The 25,672-nt window shown below is 43.7% G+C and overlaps 1 protein-coding gene across 1 annotated transcript in view; it reads left to right on the top strand.

The window, feature by feature from the left end:
* LOC8036347 (mitochondrial proton/calcium exchanger protein) overlaps positions 1-25,230 on the top strand; it is a 55,334-nt gene extending 30,104 nt beyond the window's left edge. The window contains exons 6-12 of the mRNA XM_029971363.4: positions 3,076-3,327; positions 4,277-4,405; positions 10,988-11,081; positions 11,315-11,472; positions 17,798-17,997; positions 21,217-21,367; positions 23,837-25,230. Of these exons, the coding sequence (XP_029827223.2) occupies positions 3,076-3,327; positions 4,277-4,405; positions 10,988-11,081; positions 11,315-11,472; positions 17,798-17,997; positions 21,217-21,367; positions 23,837-24,049 (1,197 nt within the window). The 3' untranslated portion in view covers positions 24,050-25,230. The remainder of the gene's footprint in view (positions 1-3,075; positions 3,328-4,276; positions 4,406-10,987; positions 11,082-11,314; positions 11,473-17,797; positions 17,998-21,216; positions 21,368-23,836) is intronic.
* The last annotated feature ends 442 nt before the right edge of the window (positions 25,231-25,672 follow it).

Here is a 25,672-nt window from a genome sequence, read left to right as displayed (position 1 = left end):
TAGGAAAATTTTCTAAATTGGGAGGCATGCAGGCTCCAGTTAACTTCGTTGGTAAATCAGTATACTTTCAAGAAATAAATATATTTCTTTAAGCATGCCACTTTGTTACTGAGGCAAAAAATTGGCATTCGGGCTGCAGGGAAAAAAAAACTACCTTAAAAACCCGCGTATAGTTGGGACCCGCATATAGTTTGAGGTGCAATTCGGGGATAGAAAACGCGAGAAAAAACGTTTTCATGCGAATATAGTTCAAGAAAAACAGAAAAATGCATTTATTTACATTACACCTTATTTGTCGTCCTCGTCTGACGCACTCTCTTCCGAAGTTCCCTTGTCGGAAATGTCCTCCCACAGCACCTCATCCTCCGTGCCATCAAGCGCGTTTGAAATGGAGCACTTTTTAAAGGCACGACAAACCAGCGCCTCGGGAATGCAGGCCCACGCCTCGGCGATCCATGCACAGAGCAGAGCTGGCGAGGCCCGTTTCAGCCGTCCGGCAGGGGTCACTTCCGGCTCTCCGGACCTCATCCGCTCCATATCCTTAAACGGCTTATTAATGCACACATCAAGTGGCTGCAGCTGGGTGTCATCCCTCCCGGGACGACGACGAGCTCAGTGCGGGAGTCGCGCAGCAGTCGCTTCACGGAGTCCGCCAGATTACATTGAAACGCGTCGAGCACAAGCATCGATGGGAACCCCAGCAGTGCTCCGGGCCGTCGACACCACACAGACTTTATCCAGTTTAGCACTAGCGTTTCGTCCATCCACCCCTTGTCCTGGCAGCGGATGGCAACATTTTTTGGGAACTTCTCCCTCTTCGGCAGCGTCTTTCGTTTGAACACCACGTAGGGTGGCAGCTTGCGACCGTCTGCCATGCAGGACAACATTACATTTACCCGCATTTTCTCGTTCCCAGTTGATCGCACGGTAACTTGCCTGGAGCCTTTTTGATGCACCGTTAGAGCCAAGGGCATATTGAGGTTCACCGGCGTCAGGTCTGCGTTGCCGATCTGGCCCAGCTGAAAGGGGACTGCCTTTCGCAAAGAAATCATGTGCTTCTGAAAAGCCACAAGCAGCTCTTCGTAGCTTTCTGGCAGCTTCTGCGAGATCGACGTACGCCGACGTAGGGAGAACCCAGCGCAGCGCATGAAGCGAGACACCCAGTGCTTGCTTGCCTTGAAGTCCGCCCGCTGAATGCCTTTGTCTCGAGCGATCTCCCTTGCCTTTGCTTGCAGCAGCTCGATGTTCACCGCGAGATGCGCAGCTCGTTGCTCCCGAACAAAGTCAGTCAGTTCTCGTTCCACTTCGGGAAACGCTCCATTTTTCGGTCCCCGGAAAGTTTTTCTCTGACCGCTGCATGCAAAAAGGGCTTCCTTCTGGTTCCGCCAACCGCGAATGCTCCGCTTGTTCACGCCGAACTGCCGCTCCGCAGCACAGTTGCCGATGGTTTCGGCAGCAGAAATAACTTTTCTTTTAAAGGCAGCCGAGTACTGCCTGCGCAGTCCTGACATGGTGTAAAATCGCAGAAAATTGTGGCCGTCGTGATGTGCGCCAAGTGATGCAATGGCCACTGTTGCACGCCTGTCCTGTAGGTCTCTAGGACTATCGCCACCAAGGAGGATAGAAGGGTAGGAGAGGGCATGACGTCGGCCGCGTAGCCTCCACAAGCCATGCTCCCTTGACGCCTCGCCTCTTTCTCATTTTTCTCCTTACTCTCCTCACTTACCATGCCAACGTGACCACATCATGTGACCGTAGCTATCCTTCGTCTTGCTATGGGGTACTAGAATACACCACAGTCTAGCCTTCGATCTGATAAAACCTACCGGACGGAGCGCGCGCAACCCTGCAAGAAATCCTTCTACAATCAACCATCCATCTCACACGTGACATGTCACGCGCACCAATCGCCAGAGAGATCTGCGGTCACGCTGGGCACAAAATCGTTTAAACTTTTTATGACTAGGCTTCACCAATATTGCAACGTGCCCCCTCCTAGTACTTCTAACCTCCTTTATCGCCACCAACGCCACTAACGCTACCTAACACAGAAGCGCGCAGACACCTAATGATGATGATAGCACCGCCCAATGCCGAAACTGAAACCAAAACTGTGAATTCGGGCCGAAAAGTTTTGAGATCCGCATATAGTACGGTGCCGAAATTTCACACCCTAAAATTTAGAAAAAAAAACCCGGGCTATACGCGGGTTTTTACGGTACATGGGGCACGCGCCAGGAGCAACATAACTTGGCACTCAAAGTGTTAAGGACATTGGAGAACCTGATGAGGTACTTTGTAACAAGAAGTTTCTCTTAAGGTTTTTAAAGTCTGTGCCAAAACTTCCCAGCCTCCATACCCACCTTGCTTCGCGGTAGTTCAGTGAAACCCGTTTAGAACGAACCCACGTGCAGCAAATTATTGTCGGTATTGAAGTCACGGAAAATTTAAATAAAAATGCATGTAAAAAGTACTTTTTATAACAAACAACATATTTGCTATATCAAACTTTTTCCCCCCGGGAAGGCTTCCAAAAACGTGCAAACAATCGTCTTCTAGCCTGTCCCTTCCTCCCCCCCCCCCCCCAAAAAAAAGAGTAGGGAAGAAAGAAAATTTCAAAAGCTCAAGCCGCAAACAAAATTGAGCGAAGAGAAATGATTCAGAAAGGGGAGAAAGTTAAAAAAAAAAAAAAAACACTCTGCAAGCATGCACAGAAAAAAGTTTTTCATCCCAAAGCGATTGTCCTCGAAGAGAAGCGATTCAAAAGGGGAGATATAAACTAAAAAAACAAACTGCACACATGCAAAAAAAAAAAGTTTTTAGCGTTTTGTTACAAGGTGGAAGCGAAGAGATCAGAAAGAAAGAGAAGCTCTCGCCTTACAACGAACGCATCGTGGAAGTTCGTTGTAAATGGTTTTTACTATATCGAACTGATCGTAGTGTTTCCTGCTGTTCGTTATAAACGGGATTGACAGTAGACAATGTTGCATTTTCCCCTTTGAAGTTTGTCATAGATTAGCAAGCCTCCTTGGGTGCAGCAGGTACTGATAATTGCGACTTTTATTGCCTCTGCAGATGATCCAGAAGGAAGGCATTGAATCGCTGACCGTGGCGGAGCTGCAGGCAGCCTGTCGTTCACGTGGCATGCGTGCCATGGGTCTCCCCGAGCCCAAATTGCGATACCAGTTGGCTCAGTGGCTGGACCTGAGCCTCAAGGAGAACATCCCACCTTCGCTGCTGCTGCTGTCACGGGCCATGTTCCTCTCGGAGGCTCTACCGGCCACCGAGCAGCTCAAGGCCACCATCTCCACCTTGCCCAAGGAGGCGGTGCGTGCTCACAGTCTTTTTGGTCAGCTCTGCCGTAGGGCCCAAGAGCGCAGACCATGTGACGTGGCATCATTGCAGTCTTTATAGAGAACCCAGTAGTCTTTCTAATATCAGTTGGGAATGTCTAGTTCAAGCTGTTCGTAAGCTAAACAATGCAAGGTCTAGAGGAGGGTTACTTTTTCATCCTTTTAGTATTTATTTGGAGAAGTTTTGCTCTTTCTACCTTTCAGCATGGGGCTGTTTTATTAATGAAGTTAAAGCCAACTGGGTCATTGAAATATTCTGCTGTATTAGTTCTGTTGTCTTGTTTCTGCACAGCTGCTTGTCATATTCGCTCGTTATGTCAATTGACCTTTAAGTGGAAAAGGCCCGTAAGTCTACTTTTCCTCGGAATGCAGAAAGAGCAGTAATGGCAATCTATGAATGGAGTCTAGAAAATGTTGGAACAAGCACCTTTCAACCCAGAAACACTGAATTGTGCTGGGACAGTGAGCAGGGCATTTCACAGGCCCCGAGTCCCGGCACATCTCACATTTTTTTATATTAACATATTTCAGGCATGCAGTCACTGACAGGATAAGAACAGCAGGGAGTTCTTCCATCCCACTTGCAGCATGACCTTCTTACCTTCGATAAGACTTTAGTGTCTTGTAAGCTTCGAGCGTGCGTGCGCAGCCAAATCACGATGTAAGGCAACTAGCACGTGCTGGAGATCTGGCTTCCGAAAGAGACGCCCTGCACTTCTTCTCTGTTAGTGACTAGAGAATGCTTTAAATGTTTTCACCATAGCTTCTATTCCAAACTGTAGAACTTTTCCATTAATGTAAGTATTTTGATATGCTTTTTGCAAAATATGAAGACCAGAAAATGCTCGGGAGTTGTTTTTTTTTGTGATTGATGAAACTGGTGCGGTTAAACGTTGAAGAGGGTTTTAAATTTTAAATTGCAGGTTACTGAAGCCAAATACAAAATTGGTGAGCGAGAAGGAAAAGTTGACAATCGCACGAAGATAGAAATCATCAAGCAAGAGGAGGAAGCCATCAAGAAGGAAAAGGAAGAATCTGCTAAAGAATCCGAGGTGAGAAAAGCGTGTGGGGGAGTCCTCCCGCTCAAGATAGTAATAAGATGCGTGGGAATTTGAAAAGTTGAAGATGCTCGGGCTTGTGTCCCTAAGCAGCTACAACTTTGGGACAAACAAAAATCTGCCTGAGGACCTTGTTTGTAAGCAGAAATGATAAAACTCAAAATGAAGCTGAAATAATGTCACATTTGAGTAAACTATTTTAGAATCTATATACTGTTGAGACCAGTTATAACAAAGTCAACCGGAATAAAAAATCACTTCGCTATATCCGCTGCTTCGTTATATTTGGACTCCAGAAAAGTAACGCGCAAAAAAGAGATAACACGGTCCGTCACAGGCACATGTTTATCGTGCCTGCAGAAAGTGGTCGAGGCTTCCCTGCACGCACTCTCTGCTAGATTGGAGCTGCTTTTTGCGAACTGCGAAAAGCTCCGATCGAGAAAAGATTTTTCGAACTACGGGCAAACCGTGTTGAGAGCTGCGACGGCTGCCGCGGAGGACGTTGGCAATGGATGGCATTCTTAACATTTATGGGCACTTCAACCAGGATGGCACGGTTTTGTTTCAAGGAAGTTGCCTTCGTCTTCTCCGTCAAAGTCCCAGCGGTGCTGGGGCTGTCCATCGTTGAGTGGCGATGATTCGCCAAATTGGTGCTTGAGCAAAGTTACTTTTGCACAGAGAGTGACCACACCGACCAGCGATGCCGACACACAAGACAAAGCAAACAAAGAAGTGCGCACAGCACCAAATTCACGCTCAAGTTTGTGTTTCATCGGTATAGATAGCCTAGATTTAAGAGATGGGGCAACTGCTTCATCTGGGTCATGTGGTTTGTGGGCCGCGTTTGCAATACGAGCTGCAGCCTGCAAGGAGTCAAAACTCAAATGCGTTCACCGTCTGCAAACCTGTCCGCCTCTCTGTCAGGTATCCTCGCCACACTGGCCATGCGCAACCAAATGCAGGTAGGGGCACTTGCGCCAGTCTGCCCGGGAGACGTCGGCCATTAAAGGGACACTGACAGGGTATCTACGCTCGCCGAGGTTTTTAGTTGTACATGACATATGAGAGCCCAACTACCCAGTACAGAATTTGCAGCTCGAAATTCGGTTTCTTTCTGCCCGAAAACCGCCGATCGAGAGCTGGCCGGTGTGAGTCGCCTGCACATTCGTGACGTACGCGGGTAGGGAAAAGTAGGGATTTTTCATTGTTGCCAGTAGAGAGTCGCCTCCTGAAACCCTCGCGGCCGGCGTAACTTGAAAATTCAATAACTTCACGGAAAATTTTTCTTTTCTGAAAATATTTTGCTTATCATTTGAGAAAGGGTTATTGACGCGGTCTGCAAATTTCCAGCCAAATCGAAGTCTACCAGAAAATCGGCGGAGTTCCCCTTTAAATGTACAAAACAACTCATCTTGAACTACAGAACAGCGAGCGGAACAAACATAACTGCAAAGGAATCACACGGTGGATGCTTCCCGAACGCATTTAATCTGCTGCATCGGAAGAAAAAAAAAAAAAAATTGCACGGTCGGGTGTAACCACGTGACTTCCGCCACTCACTCTCTCCTCTCCACATCTCCGTGCAGTGCGTGGATTTCAGTTTCGAGCAGTTGCTTTTTTTTTTTGGCTTTATTAAAAAAATATGTGACTCTGTAGCAAAATATTAATTGGGCAGTATTCCGACACCATAATGAATTGCCTGGCAAAAAATTTTAAAACTTTTTTGGGGGTGTTAGTGTCCTTTTAAATTGCAAATGCTTTTCACGGTTGGAGTTGCTCCCCCTCTTACATCTAAGCTCTCTCCGTCGTCTCCATTGGTACATTGTCACTAGCACTCCAAACACCCCTATCGGCATGCTACAAAGGCTTCTTGGTGTGCGATGTGGAAAAGCAGCTTCCCAGATGAGCGGGGAGCAGACAACGATGCAGCGTCTGCGGCCCATTGTTGGTGGCTGCTCATTGCAGCATCAAAGGGCGGTGGTCTGCAGCTTAATACAATTCACAAATTTTATTATTTATTTTTTTTAAATTATCACAAATTTTATCTTCGCTATTCGCGACTCCAGCGACCTATAGGGGGCGCCACCACCGAACAAACATGGCTGCTGGGAACAGGTTGCGTCGGGTCGGCCGGGCAGGTTGAACGGGTGGCACATTCAATTTAACAGATTTGTTTTATTTAATGCCCTATTTTCTGGATATTTGAACTGCAACGGTTAAGTGTAGCCGGTGCACATAAACTTGTAGAGCATAGTTTCGTTTTCCCGGTGCTTTGTGTTCTTTTCATGTCAAACTTCTGTTTCGGAGATTTCGTTCTAAACCAAAACTATGGGCTCCGAGACACACTAATAGACCCTAATCAGTTTTGATCAGCTAAGGAAAGCGGTGATGTCTATAGAATTGTTCCACCGAGAGTAATTTTCAGTTAATTCGCATGCCTCAACCATGCAACTTATCAGTCCGCGAAATCTAGCTTTTGTGCGTATCAGAGTTTAAGAAACAACTCCAGCGTCTGCTCGGTCAACAACACATGCTGCGGGAAAATTACGAAAATTAAGCAAACGCTTCTTGATCCAACGAGCATGTTAACCCCGCTGGTGCCCCACTAAGCAGCTGATACTCATATTTCAATTCAGGTTTTAGTAGCAATCGAGAAGTCATTTTGACGAATATGCTGGTTATGTATTTTATTACGTACTATGGTCCCACTGAAGCGATATTAGTATATATTCTTCGGGTTGAAATATGAGCTTAGTTGACTAGCTATTAGGTGAACTGCTGAATAACAGTATATTTGACAGACAGAGATATACTACTTAAACTCAGCCAAATGATTCTAGCCGACAGCACGGAGATGAATGCGGACAAACTGGAGAGAGCCTTCATCGGAGATTTACGCAGACCCCCCTGCATTGAACTCGACTTTGAATCCTTAACGGAGAAGTTGAGTATTTTTTGTTGCCGGACAACATGAACAATGTAGACGACGTATATTGCTGCTGGCTTCGACGGGGGCATCGTATAAATTTTGGAGCCGGGAGAGATCAAAATGTCGTGACAGCTTCTTACTTTGCATGACGCGTTCCCCACCCTTTGAAAGCGGATGATTTACCTCATTAGTTGTACGCAGCGAGCAGGTTTTTTGAAATCAGGTAATTGCGAAATCAGCCCAACATCTTCGGTGTGGTCCAGAGGCTTTTTCGGCGAAAAGCAGCGGAGATGAATAGCCAACGCACCGACCGGCGTGGGTGGCTCAATCTTCAAGCTGATTGAACACAACCAAACTCAGAACAAGCAGCTATTGAACCTTCCCATTCACTTGACTGCAACATTCGTGGTCCCTCCAGTGAAACACCTCGTCTGTCGCCCTCAGTCCGCTGTTCTACTTCCCTATAAAGAAACCACTTACATCCCTATAAAGAAACCACTTATCAGTTACCAAGTTGTCGTCACTTTGAGTGGGATTCGAAACAGACAAGAAATCAAAATGTTTTTCCTGATCCCTCTTCATCCAAGAAATCGAAAGCACGCGACCGTGTGTTGTGGAGTATATGGGCTTGAAAACACGTGGTGGAAGGAAAGAATGTTTTGAGGCTTCACCACACTAATGAACGCTCAAGCAAACTTAAGAAATATTCGGACCTTTGTCAAATTACATTGTTTGCCACCGCGTTGACAACACTTGTCCGCGAGAGCCGCCAGAGACGCGGAGAGGCGCAGAGCGACCTGTTCCAGCTGGTTCCCGGTTTTCCCGCTTTGTGGCGTCCATTTTGCTGGAGTCGTGAATAGCTGTGGTAGCTGCTCAATTTTATTCGCTAAAACAGGCACCAATACATTAAAAAAGTGCAAACGGGAATGGGGAATCGCGATCACTTCGCTGTAGCCACTATTTCGTTATAGCCCACTACGTTATAGCCCACTTCGTTTTAACCGGTCTCGACAGTACTTGTTTTCACCTCAAGAAAAAGAAGTTTTGCACATTGTTCATACGCTGTGCAAAGTTGTTCCTACTGGATTTGGTTGTCGAAGGAAGAAGCGATACTTTTGACGTTTGAAACATGTACATCTTGGTACAATAACATATATCTGATCTAAAATGCACCTACACTAATTTAATTCTTTACACAAAGGGGGAAATTGGAAACACTGCACAACGAGCCGGAATTTTCTTACTGTGGTTCTTGAGGTGAAAACAAGTAGAGTACCATATTTTCTCGACTATAGTTCCCACCCGGTCTGAACTATTGTCTCTGAAAAAAAGTTTGTCACTAGAGAGAGAGCACTACACTCGTGGACAACAACTTTCTGTAGTGTTTGAGAAAAAGTAAAGAGTGCACATGCACAGCTTTGATAAGTGCTCAAGGTGTGCGAGCGTCCATAGCTTTCACTCCATAGCCGCAGAAAGTTGTCCGCAAGTATAGTTATTGACTTTATCCATGTATACTCTTGCTAAAAATGATAAGTTGTTAGTTCCCTGACATATTGCACTCCATACTCACTAATAAACCAATGCTAATGCAAATTTTTCTTTTCAATATTGTTATTGTCTACCGGGTGAAACAAGGAGACGGTAGGCTCTTTAAATGGACCGGAAAATTCGGTTTCTTAACCTATCGCGCTACGACTTTGTGCAGCGTTGCCCACAGATGGTGCATTTTTTTCGTAAAATTTGCAAAGAGCGAACTTACCTGAGGAAAAAGTAAAGAAAGAAAAAGGCTTAGCTCCTATGGAAACGCAGCGACGCCACCGGTCTGCAATCAACACGGCGCCGTTTCGCACGGTAGACAAGAGATGGCGCAAGCGGTCGCGACGCCAACTGCTGCCAACGAACGAGCAGACGACGCCGAGAACCGGCGTTTTTAGCAGACAAGGAACTGCAGTTGCTTGTTGTTACCGCGCCTGTTTTTGTTTCTGCAACTGTCGCCGTTTGCGGAACGCGCGCCGCTTTTGATTCGAAAAGATCGTCTGCTAAAAACGCTGGCTCTCGGCGCCGTATGCTCATTCGTTGGCGGCGTTCGTTGCGCCATCTCTTGTCTACCGTGCAAAACGGCGCCGTGTTGATTGCAGACCGGTGGCGTCGCTGCGTTTCCATAGGAGCTAAGCCTTTTTCTTTCTTTACTTTTTCCTCAGGTAAGTTCGCTCTTTGCAAATTTTACAAAAAAAATGCACCATCTGTGGGCGACGCTGCACAAAGTCGTAGCGCGATAGGTTAAGAAACCGAATTTTCCGGTCGATTTAAAGAGCCTACCGTCTCCTTGTTTCACCCGGTATATACTCATATTATCTCAAAACAAATGAAAGTGGGCACTGCTTTGTTCGAAAAGCCAAAGACCGTGGTTCCGAAAGGACTCGGGAGTCATTTATTTACCTGCCTTGATCCAGATTGTCTTCTTGGGCTCGGCTACTTTGCACAACACCCATGGGGACATAGAGCGTGAAAGCAACAGACTCACTCTCTCTTATTGGCTAATGCACAGTGTGAAAGAGTGTGGTCTCGACAACTGCACTACCGTAAAATACCGCGCATCTGCCCATACCACATTAAGCGACCATACCAAATTTCTAGGATCTGAGAAAATATGCACAGTACATTTATATGTAAAATTGATGACTGTACAAGCGCCCGTTCCCCATTTTTTCGCGATTATCTCTAAATTTTGAGTGGGCTCTTGCCCGGTATTTTACGATAGGTGAAAACCGCATTGATAATGTGTGAATGTGAAAAACAAATTTTTCTATTGTCAACACGGCCTGGAATGTTAACTTTTAAATCTGTATAGTCCGGAAAATATGGTACTGGTACTATAGGGACCGTGCAACAATTTTTCGCTTTGGCAAACTTGTAGTACTCAGAATTCAGTCTTCACATTGCTAAAGCTTGGAGCAAGCTTCATAGACTCATTTAATGTATACCTTTATATTAGAAGTGTGCAAAAGTAACAATTTAGAGATATGCGCAAGGTATGAATAGTGCAAGAACCAAATGAATATTCACTAGAACATTTGTGGGGTCACAAAAGTGACCATAAGCAACTAGAACATTACATTGATCAATCCATTTTGTTGCTACATTTGTTGATGTTTCACAAGAAATTTAACAAGAAATATGAGATTGGTGCATTGTTTCATTTTAACAATAGCCATGTTGACTCATCTTGTTCCATCCCGCCATGTCTAGTCTGCTTTCGGAAGCTTCAAAGGTTCACTCACTTGCATGCACTCCCCTCTGTATAAGTATGCCCAGTCTCGTTATTTAATAGCCACACCTACTATATGAAGCCTGGTTTTTAGGGGTTTTCTTTGGCGAATTTGTCAGCTGGGGGTCACGCCGGTGCAGAATACAGGCCTAAAAATACTGATTTTTTGTTTTGAGTGAAATAGGTGTAAATTTATAAAATCGAATTTAAGAAAAGATAAACACCAGAAACTAGGGATGTGTGAATAGAATAGTGGTTCGAATCAGATAACATTTTATTGGCCTTTATGATGCAAGGGAAAGCCACAACATAGTCTCTCTTTCAGTCTTGATGCTAGCGATGACACTGTGTTTCCTTGATAATTGTTTTCCTTGTATAGAAACTGAAAGAGGACCTTGTGAAAAAGGCTGAAGAAGAAATCCACGAGATTCTCGAGGACAAGGCCGCAGTTCTTGTGGACAAGGCGACTGAATGTGAGTAAATCACAAAGAGTTTAAGGCAGCTGAAAATTTCCTAGTTCTCTCTCTGTGTTTCTGTTTTGAAGAGTGAAATAGATTAGTACTTCATAAAGTTTTTTTTTTTTTTTTTCACTATTGTAGTAACGCTAAATAAAATATGATGGTTCTCATATTTCATTCTTGTTGCTGTAACTTTGTTTTCATGTTCGGTTCTTGCTGTAATTTCTTGATTAATTTCCTTTCGTTAGTTGAGAAGAAACCTGTCGCCAAAACAGAGGAGTTGACAAAGTCGGACTTTGAGGAATTGGAAGACGCCTTGGAAAATATTTCTGCCGAGAAGAAGCAACTTCTCATTGAGAAGGAGGAGCTTGAGGACCTGAAAGAAGAAATGGCAGAGTATAAACAGGTATGAATTTGTTTACCCATGCCTGTATGTTGCTTTTGTATTAGATGTCGGTTATATGGGACTATTATGGGTCCATGCTCTGTGCAAATAGTTGAATTTGATTTCAAATTCGAAGCAAATAGTAGTGGTTTTGGTCGAATAATTTCAAATGGAATATTGAATAGTTTTTCCAAGCCTTTCACTACTGTTGTGCTATGCTTTAATTGAAACCCAGCTAAACTTGCGAAAATCGTTCCCAAGCTTCCACTTGTCCATTTATAAGCTAATTTTAATTCAACTATTTTTATTAACTGTGGCACCAGAAAGTCCAATGCCTTGGGATGGCAAGTAAAGCCTGGTTCACACGCTTGCAACTGCTTAAGAGCGTGTTGAAAGCTCTTAAAATCTTCTACAATAAGATAACACGCACAAAATTAAACTGGCATAACAGCCAGTTTAACTTAAACTTTACTGCAATGTGGGTATCAACATTCACAAAGTTTCTATTTCTTTTTAAATATGCCAGGTGCGCGCATGCACCATCTGGCTTTGAAAGTGTGCTTTTCTCCTATGCACGCAATTGCAATGTTCATAGTTTTCAAGTGTTGATTGTGAAGGTCTACCCCGTTGAGTGTGCTTCTTACCAAGCACCAGTGCACTGCAGAGAAGCAACCTCTACAGAGCTCACTTACGCAAGTACTGTTTCGCTGCAATGCACCCATGCTCTGTAAGAAGTGTGCTCAACGGGGCTAATTTGCTGCGATCAACACTTAATATATAAATATCGCAATTTGTCTCGAAGCAAATATTGAATAGTGTATTATTCGTATCTACTATTTGACATTTCGTATATTCACACAACACTATTTATTATTTCCTTATTTACAAAATTATTCATGAGACTGCATAATCTGGAGGGATAAAAGGAAAAGGTACAACAGAGCAAGGGCCAGGCCAGGGCTTGGTCTCCCTCCAGTCTGGGGGTGGGGTCTCTCTTCGCAAGAACACAGGTAGAGGCCCCTGGAAAAAGGGGGGGAAGGGGGCTTTCTTTGTGCTTCTTCGATAACATTAAACTGACACTTCTACGGCTTTTTCTACAGCTTTAAGCACTGGCAGTCATCCTGATGAAGAACAGTGCAAAACAACAAATAGTTTCGAAGCCGCTCTAATCTTGGCATTTAAGCACAAAAACAATCTTTCTAACTGCAAAGAATTCTTTGTGTAGTAACACAATGTGTCTGGCAAAGATCTCCAGTCACCAGTGATTTGAAAGATCTGTTTATGTATTAATATTTTACACGTGAGACAGGAGCTTTCTTATGGCCATGTCTTGCCAAATGGTGAAGAGCAAGCAAACATAAGGAACTTTTGGCAGACTCCACTTTTGAAATTCAGACTTTCAGCTACTAATTCAGACAAATTCCAAATATTTGGATGGCTGGCTATTATTTAGTGCATTTGGAAATTGCTTAAATTGGTACATTTTATTTGGTTAATTCATTGTCCTTCTATAAAAGCTACAAAAGCTGACTTTTCAGTACTGAGAACAAATTATAATTGGCAAGAATGTTGGCTTAAAAAAGTCCAGTTTAGATAGTCACTTCCATTGTTGCCAAATCCATAACCGTAGGGCTGTACTTTTAATTCTTTTTCTTTCGAAGAAATTATTGTTTTGCAGGTGACTGCATTTTCAAGTCATGACTTGACAAATTAGAGCGTGGTTGTAAAGTTACAGGGATAAAGGAAAGCAACATGAATGGCAAAAATGGACACATCTCCACGTGGTGAATGATGTTGATTGGGGCGAAGCTCTGGTGGTGCTGATGATACAGATATTATTTTTCATAAGTAGTGCTGATGGTGCTGATTTTTTTTTATTGCTCATAGGTAATGCTGAGTTCTGGGTTGCGTTTCGACTTCATTATTACTACTTTATGGTCGGTGAAATGCAGAGCCAGTGGTTCTTTTAGAGGATCAGCTTCGATCCGCTAGAAATCGTGGGAACGCATCTCCACCGCTAAAGTCAACGGTCCATGTCAGAAAGAGAATGTGTGGTATGGATCGTGGTTATATACGCAGTTGAGCATTTGAACGCAGCGCCCTCTCGTCTATAAACGTTGAGCTAATGCATGCAATGTTTAATGCGATTATATATGCATTTGACCGCAGCGCCCTCTCCTGTATAGACGTTAAGCGGCTACATGCAACGTTGGAGCGTAGCGTAGTGGTTAAGACGTCTGCCTCGTAAGCAAGTGGTCCTGAGTTTGAACCCCCTTGCGGGCATATGTTTTTTGTTTTTTTTTAAAGTGGGCCAATCTTGGAGGCGGTGCGATTGATGTGAGCACGGACGCCGGACAAGGCTAGACCCTAAGGAGCTTCGCCCCTAAAAAGACGGGGACAGGAAAAAATATCTTTCCAACTTGCAGCTTGAAGATTTATTAACGTTCCTCGACGACTCCTTTTGCATTTTTGCTGGAATTCTAAAATTTCTCCAGCATACATTTATAAACCCCAATTAGCTTAACTCCTGTGGTAAGTTAGGCTGACGAGATCATCATCTTTGCTTACTCTCAACAGAATTGTTGTCAGTGGTAATAACGCTTGCGATGCCATCGAGATATTATAGTGGAAAGCATTTAAACATGCTGTGAAGTAATTTGTGCATGATGCATCGGTGCATTATTTGAAGGTACTGGATGAAATGGGCCAAGTAAACTATGCACAAGAATTCAGAAAAAAAAGAGGAGCTATTGGAAGTGTGTGACAAGACAGTAGCGCGTCAGTGCGGCTCCTAGCAAAGGCATTTTTTCGTAGACATTGCGCATAGCTGCTGACCTATCGGTGTCAGCTTACCTGAGCGCAGTGCTCTAGAAAACGTTCACAGTCACAGTTGGCGCCAAAGTTTTTTTTTACACGTAACCCCGATATTGAGAACACAGATCCTCTCAATTCGCTGGTGCAAACAGCCGCGATCACCTAATCCCACTACGTCCACTCGATTTGCCTGCGAGCGATATGCAATCCGATTATAAAAGGAGCGAAAAATACTTCTTACGTAGATTTAATCACCTAGTCACACTGCAGAATGTCCCATAGTGACTTCCGGGCCACCAAACATTCAACTTTCTCGTAGGGGCATATTCCAGCACAGATAAATAAAACACATGGTGGTGTGCGTTGCTACTTACAACTGTGTGGGACATGATTATACCCGAGCTCTGAGCAACTGCTGCAGGTCGATTGATGCGGGAACACATACAGAGCAACGCTGGACACGGCTAGGTTTTCTAATGTGAAAGTGTGAAACCTTTACTGTGGTGAAAGATAGACAAACACGACTGCGGGGGAAGCAGGCATAGCCGAGACGCTGCAGGCTCATTAGAAGAGGTCGAAGCAGGCAGCGATTGATTATATTGGCTCGAGTAATGGCCGCACTTCTTACGAACAAGGCCCTTGCATCTACTTTCCTGCAGAATACACATACAGCCAGTCGTTGTGTGCTGCATAAAAAATGCAGCGAATCATGAGGTCGAGAATGCGATTCTCTAGTCTTGTGCGAATAGTGGATTTTGAGTCCGAAGCGAATTCGAAGCGAATAGTGGTTTTGGCCGAATATTTTCGATTCGAATATCGAATAGTTTTTCCACGCCTCTCACTACCATTGCATAGTGCTTAGACGAAACCCCAGCTAAACCTGTAAAGGTTATTCCACTTTTTCACTCATAAGCTAAGCTTAATCTATCGATATTTATGAACTGTGATCTCAGAAGGTCTGGTGTCTTGGGATGGCAAGTAAACGGCGGATCTGACATAAAATGAATCCTATATAGATGGCCAACTAAATTGAGTGAATTTACAAATCTTGGTATACAAAATATTCTTTCTTTAATATCAAGTTAAAAAAAAAGAGTCGCGCATGATGAACACAGGTTGTAAAAGCATCTCTGCCTAACATAGTATACACTTCCATAAAAGTTTAATTTTGAAACTTTTACTGCAATGTAGATGTACACATTCACAAAGTTTCCATCTATTTTCAAATACAGTCGGCACGGGTGCACTATCCCACTTTGGATGTATGTATTTCTTGAGCACGCAATTACGATATTGTTTATCGCGGTGGGTTCACCCGTTAAGTGCGCTTCTTAGCGAGCACCGATGTAATGCGGAGAAGCAACACCCGCGGAGCTCACATCCGCGAGTTTTGCTTCTCTGCGGCGCACTGGTGCTTGGTAAGAAGCGCACTCAACGGGGCTATCCCGCCGTAATCAATACTTCGAAAAACGCGAATAGTGCAGTTCTTTTCGAAGCGAATATCGAATAGTGTATTATTCGGAACTACCATTCGAAATTTCGAATATTCGCACAACCCTACGATTCTCCATAAAAGTGTGATCTGAGCAGATAGCATTTTCGCGTGAAGACGTTATCTCTGTCCCGTAAATCGCTGCCAGTTTTTTTGCCGATCGCAGTGATTTGCTATCCCCGTGCTCCGCGGGAAAGCAGATCCGCAGGCTTTGTTCATAAACAGTGCAGCTATCACTTGAGCAAATACGGTACTATGCAACGTATTGCGGACGCTGTCATTGGTGGCGCTCCCAACCAGCCGCCAAGGTGGAGCAGCGCGACCCCTTTAGGTGTTGCACACTCCCAATTGGATTCTAAACTTTGAGACTGGTTACCGGAAGTTTTAAACGACATCAGGTGGTGTCGGATACCTCTACTAGATAATAGAATTTTTGACAAAGCATTTGAGTTTGGTCACTGAAGCCACCGAATATTGTGCTAAAGATTAAATGATTAAGGTGTAGGTCAACAGGTATGACAAGACAGCACACCTGATAACAGTAAGATGAGGCACCAGGCATCGTTCTGTGTATGGAGGGAGTCAGAGTCAGACAGGAAAGCTCCCTCTCTCTTCTAAGGCTTCTATATTTATTAATGCAAAAGCATTATCTGTCCCATGGAGCGAGCCGACTCCATCAGCCTTGAAACCACGCCAAACAGCACCTTAAATCCTTTTTCCAAGTGAAGCCAGCTCCCAGCTATGAAACCACGCGAAAAGCCTAGCCAAACAGCACTTAGTTTCCCCGATTCCAAAAGAGCGTAGCAAAGCTGATGGATTTCGGCTTCAATTCCATTGGCTGGCGCGCGTCGACGAGGCTCCCTTTGGCTGGTGCGCGTCAGTTTCAACGACCGCCACCCTTTGGTTTTGCGTGTCCGTCAGCGCGCCAGTAGCACCAAACGTCCAAGGTCAGAGCGGCGAGGAGAGGGCACGCTCTGCATGCGACGCAAATACGCTGCAGACAAAATAAGGAAGCGGAAGAATGACGTGCATGCTTTCACATTCACAACTCATAAGAAGTGCTTTGGTGTACCTCGAGCCTTTTTATAATGGTTTTAAACAAATTATAGCTATGAATTGTATTAAAAAGTCATCCTTTCCCTGTGCCAAAAATTTGTGGTTTTTCTGGGTTCCAATTGCGGGTTTTTGAATTGGCAACACTGCTTCATAGTGTCTCCCGTTGATGCTGAGCTTCCGAAAAGTGCACCACGAAACTCCCAGTGAAGCAAATAGGTGTGCAAAGGGTATATGGTCCTTGGCCTCACCTATTTAAGCTGACCAGTCTTGCTGCTTGGTTTGAGTTGGACTATATTGGGTCTAACAAGGATTAGGAAGGATCTCTCTAGGGTGCTCTCCGTGCACTTGTAGGAAGTGTTTAAGGAAAACATGGAAGACGAGAGGAGCAGGGGCTTCCTCTTTTCTTTTTGTACACTAGTTTTTATAGGTTTGGGAAGTTATAATTTTATCATACTCTGGTTAGAACTCTAGAACTAGTACTTGTGACACCTTTAAAAAGATACTGAATCAAAATTTGGATTTTGCAAAATAAGGCGGCACAAGCATTGAACGGGACTCTACGGACTCCCAGACATCACTCATACATTAATATCTCAAATGGATGGTTGTATTTTTTTAAAAAAAGGGTGCAATCAAGGGAGGACTCTGATGTCACAATCCTCCTGCAACAGTTGAATGAGCCAACTTGACGAAACAAAGCGAGGAGGAGAGGGAATGAGAATCGTGACGTCACCTATCTCGTCGGCCGTGTTCACTCGTGCATTTCTTTTCCAAAAATACTCCTATCTATTAGAGATATTGCTGTATGAGTGGTGTTTTTTGGGTTCTGCAGCGTCTTTCCTATTGCTCCAGCCCAGTTTTCTGAGTTTGAAATTTTATTTCAGTATCCCTTTAAATACATTTAAAACAGAAGCATGCTTTAAATTGTATGGCCAGGGCTTGACCTGACATGGTCTAAAAGTTTGGACTTGTGTTCTTGTGCAGGATGTGGATGAACTGAAAGATGTGGTGGTCAAGACAGGAACACGAGACATCCAGGAGTCCAAGGCAGCCACACGCTTGTACAACAGAGTGAACCGCATCATTGGCAACATGGACCACCTGATTGACAAGCTCAATGAGGAGCGCAAGTCCATGCAGATTGAGATTGACTCTACAGAAGGAACTGCCAGTGAAGTGACTAAGTAAGTAATTGCAATCGAGGAGCTGTAACTATTGAATGGCGATCTACATGGGTGGTCTTCATGACTGATGTCACTTCAGATTTACACTAATAAGCTGACCACATAAAGGATATGTATTATATATATGTATATATATAATACATATATATGCATTATATGTATTATAATCACAAAAGGTAATAAGCAATATTCAGGGCAGAGTCAAAAGTAACAGGAATTTAGTTATAGAAAGTTGAAATCTCACCATAGACTGCCACCAATGCCAAAGAAGTTCAGGGGTGCTATGTTGCGCTTTTTGCACTCCCAGTAGACTTGGAAGAAGGAAGTGACGTCAACGACTAGAGCAAACGCAGATTGGATGTTGACAAAAGAAAACAAAATCAACATCCAGTCTGCATTTGCTGCGTTGTTGACGTCACTTCCTTCTCCCTAGTCTCCTGGGTGTGCAAAAAGCGCAACATAGCCCCCCAGGGCAATTGCGACGCAGGCCAAGGTGATGCTCACGACATCCTGGGACTATAAAAGACTAGTACCCAAACATTGCATCCCCAGGGGATTCAGTGTCAACAGTATGTCATATTGTGACCTGCTTGAGAACACCTTGAAGTCTGTTGTCAGGTCGAAGTGCCATGGTTTCCTGACATTTGGTGTGTTGCTGCAGCACAACAGTGTGCTCCCCCACACGGCTTGTGCGGCAGTGGAAAGAAAAATGGGGGTCTACGTTTCCAGTGCGTTCCGCATCTGCCATACTCAAAAAGCCTGGTGCCATGCGATTAAATTTTTTTTTTTTTACCATTTGAAGCAGTTTTTGGCAGAGTAAAGTTTCGTACAGGAGATGAGCTGAAAGCGGTGATGCATCCCCCGGCTTCGGAGTCACCAGCAGCAAGGCGTTTTCTTCGGCGGCATTCACGCGTTGGCGCAGCACGTGTTGAATGCAGAGGGGACTATGTTGTAAAGCGGGAAATTGATTTTAATTCTTTTTGTTATTATGGAGATAAATGATATATTGCAGTAACTTTTTGACTGTGCCTCGTACTTCAATATTCAAGATGAACCCTCAATTATTATCAAAGATTGGCTAATTTACGGATGGAACCAAACCAACACGTTGCTTGCTACAAAACCTGCAACAAAAAGTCAAATGCCGCTTCCATCACTGATAATGTAGTTGGAGAATTCACACTTGGCGTTATTACGATCTAGTTGAGACGTCAAATTTTGATTAAAAGATCTGTAGTGGGCGCTACGGAACGAGAAATGTTATCCTTGTACACTGCTTTAAACCAAAACTAAGCGGGCAAGAAGCGCCTGCCGAGCTCTTTTGGTGGCGTCACACTGCTGATGTCGCTGCGGTGCAGAGATGTGGGTTGCGGAGCCAGCGTATATAGTGTGTTTGACGTCGCAGGCATTCTTTGGTCATTTAGTTTAGGTTTGAAGCCATTGTAATGGACCCATCCGTCACAAACTGTGTCCGACTCCAGCATTACATTGAGGAACATTCCCCTGGTGGGAGGTCAATCAGGCTACCGGCCTGCTTCTCCCTCGGATCAAGACTGCCTCGCTCTAGCGGACGAGTACCTTTCCTTGTCACTCCAGCCCGGGGAAACAATGTGGCATGTCCAGTGCACGTGTCCAGCACCTTTTGAGCCCCAAGGCTGGAGTGAGCCAGGCCCATCTCCTCTGTGATGTGGCCCCTCGATCCCCCCCTGGGGAACTAAGTGGCATGTGCCATGACTACCTGTTTGCCAGCTTCTTTCCGTTTATTAGACTTTTTTACGCGACTCCTTGTACAGTCATGAAAAACATGAGCAGGAACACTCCATTTGCCTTTTTCTATAACTGCAGTCTTAACAACCCCCATAATCTCTCAATTTCCCGAAGAGTGAAGTTCCAGGCTTAGTTTTCGTCAGAACGTCCTTAAAGGGGCACTGACACCCCAAAGGTCGTATTTTTTTATTGTCTAAAACGATGCAAGTTGCAGTCATAGACACGCAAAAAAAAACACATTGCGAAAACAAATTTTCCCGCGCGTGCGCGTGCACCTTTTTATTTTTGGTGTTTAATTCTCCCGCCTCTCACCACCTCGCCTCTTTTGATTCGTGACGTCAAGAATCATGAAATTTAGAAGCTTTGTAGGTGACATCTCTCTAACATTTAATAACGGCAATCCTAAAACATGTTTTTTAACGCAATTGCGAACGCACTACGGCCCTTCTTTTTGAAATACCAAAAATCGGGAGTTTGTTGTGGTGCCGTCTCCTAGATTTGTATCCTCCCACGGAAAACAGGCGACACCGCTCAAAACCGGTCCGTCGCAACGCCGGCGCTCGCTCCTTTCCTCCTCGCTTTGGGTCGCCATGGCAACAGCAGGTAGTCGTGAAAGAAAGTGGACTCTCAGGACTCCACAATATTTGACGTCAACGCACCGGCGCGGATCGCGGGGGAACTTCAAATTCGGCATTTGGAAATTGTTTTTTTACTTCACAAATACTGAATTTCAAATTTTGAGGTTAATGTCCCGGCATCGTTTTCAATCGTTTCAGATAATAAAAAAAATATGATTTTGATGTGTCAGTGCCCCTTTAATGACGGGCAGGTGCTCCAATAAGCTTGACAAGTTGTTCCGTCCTATGTATCTTATGACTCTACGAGGCTGGCATTTCTCACCCCGTAGCGCCCACTACGAATTTTTTAATCCAAATTTTGCATCGTGACTAGATCGTAATGATGTCGAGCATCAATTTTCCAGCTATATTATGCCTCAAAAAATATCAATTTAGAAGGTTAATTGAATCTTTTTTTGTTAATTAGCCAATTAATCTATTTTTCCTCTTTTCTAGTGGCTCCCATGGCCACCAACTTGGCCTTGGGGCTTCAAGAATCCCAGCAAAAGTGTCAATGTTTCAAAAATTCTGGACCCACTAAAACAAACACCTTGTATATTGTACTTTTTTTTTTTTATAAGGCAGCTTTACTGCAGCATCGGCTACAGTGTCAACAACTCGAAAGACGCTTTTGCTTTCCTGTTGTTAATCGGCCTCAAATCTGATGTAATATATGACACAGATACGGGCAGCCAATTTCTCACAACTCAACCTCCAGAAAGATGTAATAAAATAACCAGAAGTCATGTACTGTGGATGTGATTAGACTTCTGCTTGCTGGTTTTTTTCCAAACTTTTTAAATGGCATAATTGCATCGAGCATTTTCTTTTACAGAGATAACCTGATTGAGATCAACGACCTAGTGCTAGCAATAAGAAGAATTCAAAAATCATCAAATGACACTCGTCTCGAAATGATCACCGAAATCTTGGACACGCTTGACATTGACAATGATGGTGCAGTGAAGATTGATCACGTGCTAAAGGTATGCTCTACTGGAGAAAATCTCAATTTTGTTTTGCTTACCATTCCACCAATGAGCAGAAGAGTGTCGAATTGAACTTGCATGCACTACATGTGCTTAATTGATTTTGCAAGCACATGGAGGGAATAATTTTAAAAATGCTTTAATCTTTCGTACAAGTTTGTGGGCTGCCTATCTTGTCTAAATACAAAAGTATCAAAATTTTTTTTAAAAGAGTTATCTTGGCCACCTGGATTTGTGCATCTTTGCTCATATGGACCATCAATGTAACTTCTCTTAGTCATTCTATCCTGAGAGCAGTAAGCATGGGATGTGTCCACTTGTAGAACTGTTGTACATTGAAGCATAATTTCTTAACAAGGAAACAAAGCATTGTTCAGGACTTGTGTCAGTCAGCAATTTTTTATTGCAGCTTTTTTCAGAAGTGTGTCATATGTGTGTTTCCATTAACATGTTTAATAGGAGAAGTGACAGGCATCATCATTAACCCTTTGAGTGCCAGGTTTTTTTCCCGCATGTCGAGCACAAAGTTTGGTCCTATGCAGAAAAACTGTAACATCTTTTATGAAGTACTTTTTTTTATCGAAGACACACGGATCTATGGGATCAAAGTTAATTGATGTTCGCATGCCTCCAACAAGATATTTTTCTCAAATTATACTTTTAAGGACGCAGTACTATGCACAGTGGCACCATGGCCTTGCACCCTGGGGCCACTCTTTTCAAGTGGCCTTAACCAACATTTTTTTATTCGGAACTGGGACTTTCTTATTCAGTTTATGTCTAAATTAGTTTAGTATTCATGTCTAGTTTTCTGTGTTCGCCATAAAGCATGAGGTTGAACGGCATTCGCCTTTCTGGGACTACGTAGAGGCAAACCACACAGGCTTCCCCTGAACAAAACATTCCACATGCCATCAACGTGTGTTATTACGAGTCAAAACACTGCTCTGTGCGTAAAAGTAAAATCAGCAGCCCGGTTGGGGGAGGTAGAGAGCAAATCGAAACTTAAACCTGCATGGTAGCGTGCCCGAGTATACTCAGGCGTAGCACTTAGAGGGTTAAATAGATGCAATATGTCATTTGCCTGAACATGGTAGCCTTTCAAAGCTTGCTGTTACACCCGTGATTTGAATTGCGAGGGTAAAGAGTAACCGTTACTTGTGATTCGTACAAAGCATAATCTTTTTGCATGTGTCGGACATCTACAAATTTCATAAATAAAGTTATTATATACTATCATTACTTGCATCAATATGTAGCCAAAAATGTCACTCAATGACTAGTGAGCGAATGTATGTTTAGTAATAAGCATGTCATAGTCCATGCTTTCTTAGTAAGTCTTTGCAGGTTTTGCCTTCTGATGTTTTTATGTTGGGATATATGTCAGAGCGATTGCAGGATGGGATTGTATGTTCCTTCCCCAGATCCCTTTTTTTTTGGGGGGGGGGGGGGGAGGAGAGGGAAGGGAGGGGGAGGGGGCGACAAACATAATCACACGATTGAACTTTAATGTAAACACTTGCCATCGACAAGCAATAGCAATATAGAACTCATTTTCTAATGAAGACTAATGCCCGCGCCACACAGGCAACTCGAATGCCATTTACGACGAATGACATTTGAGCGGACGGCGAATCAGCGCACGACACTCCAGGCGTGGCGCCTTCCACGCGCAACAGATTGCAAGCTGATTCGCCGATCACACAAATGTCATTCGTTGTAAATGGCATTCGAGTTGCCCGTGTGTGGCACGGGCATTAGTCTTTTTCTTTAACATTCTTCTACCTGGTACATGAAAATGGAATGTCTGGCTGATAAGGAAAATCGTTTTAGTCATCATCTGAACCTATTTATTAGAGGAGTTAATGAAAACAGTACTGATAATATTGCTTCAGTCTTGGGAGTTCCTCCCAACACTGAAGAAATATCATCAGTGCAGAAAGCAGAGTGGCTCGTGCCATGGTCTGCATGCCACGTGTAATATTGATGATGATGTAGTTTAGACATTGTTGATTTAGCATTACAGTACTTAATCAACTATGTGTACCCAAATATTTATTCTCAACTTGATTTTTATGGTGTACAGGGCGAATAGGGGGGCTAGGCACCATTGTTTGGGAACCACTACAGTAGCAGAAAGAAGCAAAGTTTTGAATGACTTCTTTTAAATCAATTAATTTTTATTGTTGCATTTTTTAATTTGCATGCCATATTATTAAAACAGATATTTTATTCTTGTATGTGTTAGACATCCACAGTTTTTTGGGGGATGAACCAGTCAGTTGAACCATGTGTGTCACACAGTGTATGTACTCTTCTTCAGTGCCAATGTTTGTAGCTTTTCTCTTGAAACCATGAATGAAATGTTGGAGTGCCGTGAGCAAAAAAGAAAAGGGGTTTCTGCACCTTATTTTGTTTTCAACGCAAGTTTTGTAGTTATAACTCAAAACATTCTCTTTCTGGCAGGTGATTGACACTCTAGGTCGTGAAAATGTCAAAGTGAACCCTGCCCAGATGAAGGAAATCATTGAACTTCTCCTCAAGGAAGAGTTTCTTCATGCCCAAACAAAGGAGCAGCAAAACCATGAAAAGCAAGCACAAGCATCCAGCAGCGTTGAGGAGGCACACACCCAGAGCCAGCCACCTCTGGAAAAGCAGCAGGAAAATAAGAACCCTTAGTGTGGTGTACAATCTGTTACTTTGCCATGTAATATATGTGCATTAGAGCTTGGTTCTAAGTGTGAGCAAAAGGCAGTGGTGTGAGATGTAACTTAAGGCGGCAACTTGTGCATCTTTAGAATAGTGGCTTGTTGCCTAGGCACTCCGGTGCTATGGGACCTGGACTGCACAAAAGAGTCTGAGCTCGATTGGTGCCGCAAGAGTTTGAGCTCTACCGTCAGACGTGCTTCTTTGTGGGCATGTTTTTTGTTTTTTTATGGGCAAGTTTTTAGGTGCTTGAGTGGGGGCTGGAAGTGCACACTCGGTTCCAAATCTGTAGCATGTCTGCTCTTCGTGTACATAGTTTGCACTGACGTCACTTGTTCAGACATAATGGGGGAAAAGGCACGTGAGAGGGTAGCTTCCGCCGCATCAACGAGACGCTTCTGGCCACCAGAAAGGGGTGCACTGACGTCGCGTGCAAACCATGTATTCCTTTACACTTGTTTTTTATGTTAACCCTCACACAGTCGGTGTCAAAAGACAGGCCGAGTGAATATTCTTGTTGCGACTTGTGAGCTGCAAAGGTTTTAACTGCCGCAGGAGTGCAACTTGCCTTTGGTACTGTCATCCAGTATTGCTTATTATTTCCTATGGTTATGCACGCAGAACATTCTTTTTCTAAAGAATGTTAGGCACTAAAACACATTTGAACATTTAAAATGGATCTGCTTTCAGGGGCAGATTTAGAGGGGGTGTCCGGATGTCCTGACCCCCCTCTTGATTTTGCATGTGTAAAATTTAAGGCGTAAAACGAAGGAGAGCAGGAGGGGGTTCCTAAACATATGGTACGCTGACCAACACCTAACCACCCCCCCCCCCCCCCCCCCCCCCTCTCACGAAATTCCTGCATCTGCCCCTGTCTGCTTTTGGGCAAAATATGCATGCAACTGTAAGGTTGGCACAGTGTGGTCACACTGAGCTAGGTTTTGAAGTGTCTTTCACATTACCTATTATTGAGAGCACAGTTTTCCCTAGAAGTGCTTAGAAGTTTTAGTAGTTGCTTGCAGCATCAGAAGGAATTAAAAGCAGTTCACTACCATTTAGCTCATAATAATTGGCTAAATGTCTTGTAATTTGAATTATGTTGAATTTAGTTGATATGTACATTGTTGGATAAAGGCTAAATGTTTGTTAATTAAGCATTGTGCTTGTCTGAATTCCTCTAGGCCATTTCTACCTGGGTATTAGTGTAGTATATGGTTTTCGTTGTTCTTGTGCTATCAAGCCCTGTATTATCGCAATCATCTTCTATTGAAGATCTTAAATTTAATGTGGAGACTGCTTCTGGTAAACTGGACAGTTTCTTCATTTCCTGAGTTACAGGGAGGTTTTCAGTTTCATTCTTTGTTTTCATTTACATTGAGCTGCAATAGACTTTTTCGGGAATTTAGATTTTCATCCTTATCACGCCAATTGTGAAGTTACTTTCTCGCTATATTTTCATAAGACTTCCAGAAAAAGAAGAAAAAAAAACACCTTAGAAAATAAAATATTGCAAGACATTTGCAAATTGCTTGGCCATACATTGTGCTGTATTATTTCAGGTTTGCTTTAAGTTTTGTGCAGTTTTCTTGAGTCTAG

This window comes from Ixodes scapularis, unplaced genomic scaffold (genome assembly GCF_016920785.2).
Source record: "Ixodes scapularis isolate PalLabHiFi unplaced genomic scaffold, ASM1692078v2 PGA_scaffold9__187_contigs__length_104089568, whole genome shotgun sequence".
In the NCBI taxonomy this organism is placed as follows: domain Eukaryota; kingdom Metazoa; phylum Arthropoda; class Arachnida; order Ixodida; family Ixodidae; genus Ixodes; species Ixodes scapularis.
This window is presented reverse-complemented; position numbering and strand designations above follow the sequence as displayed.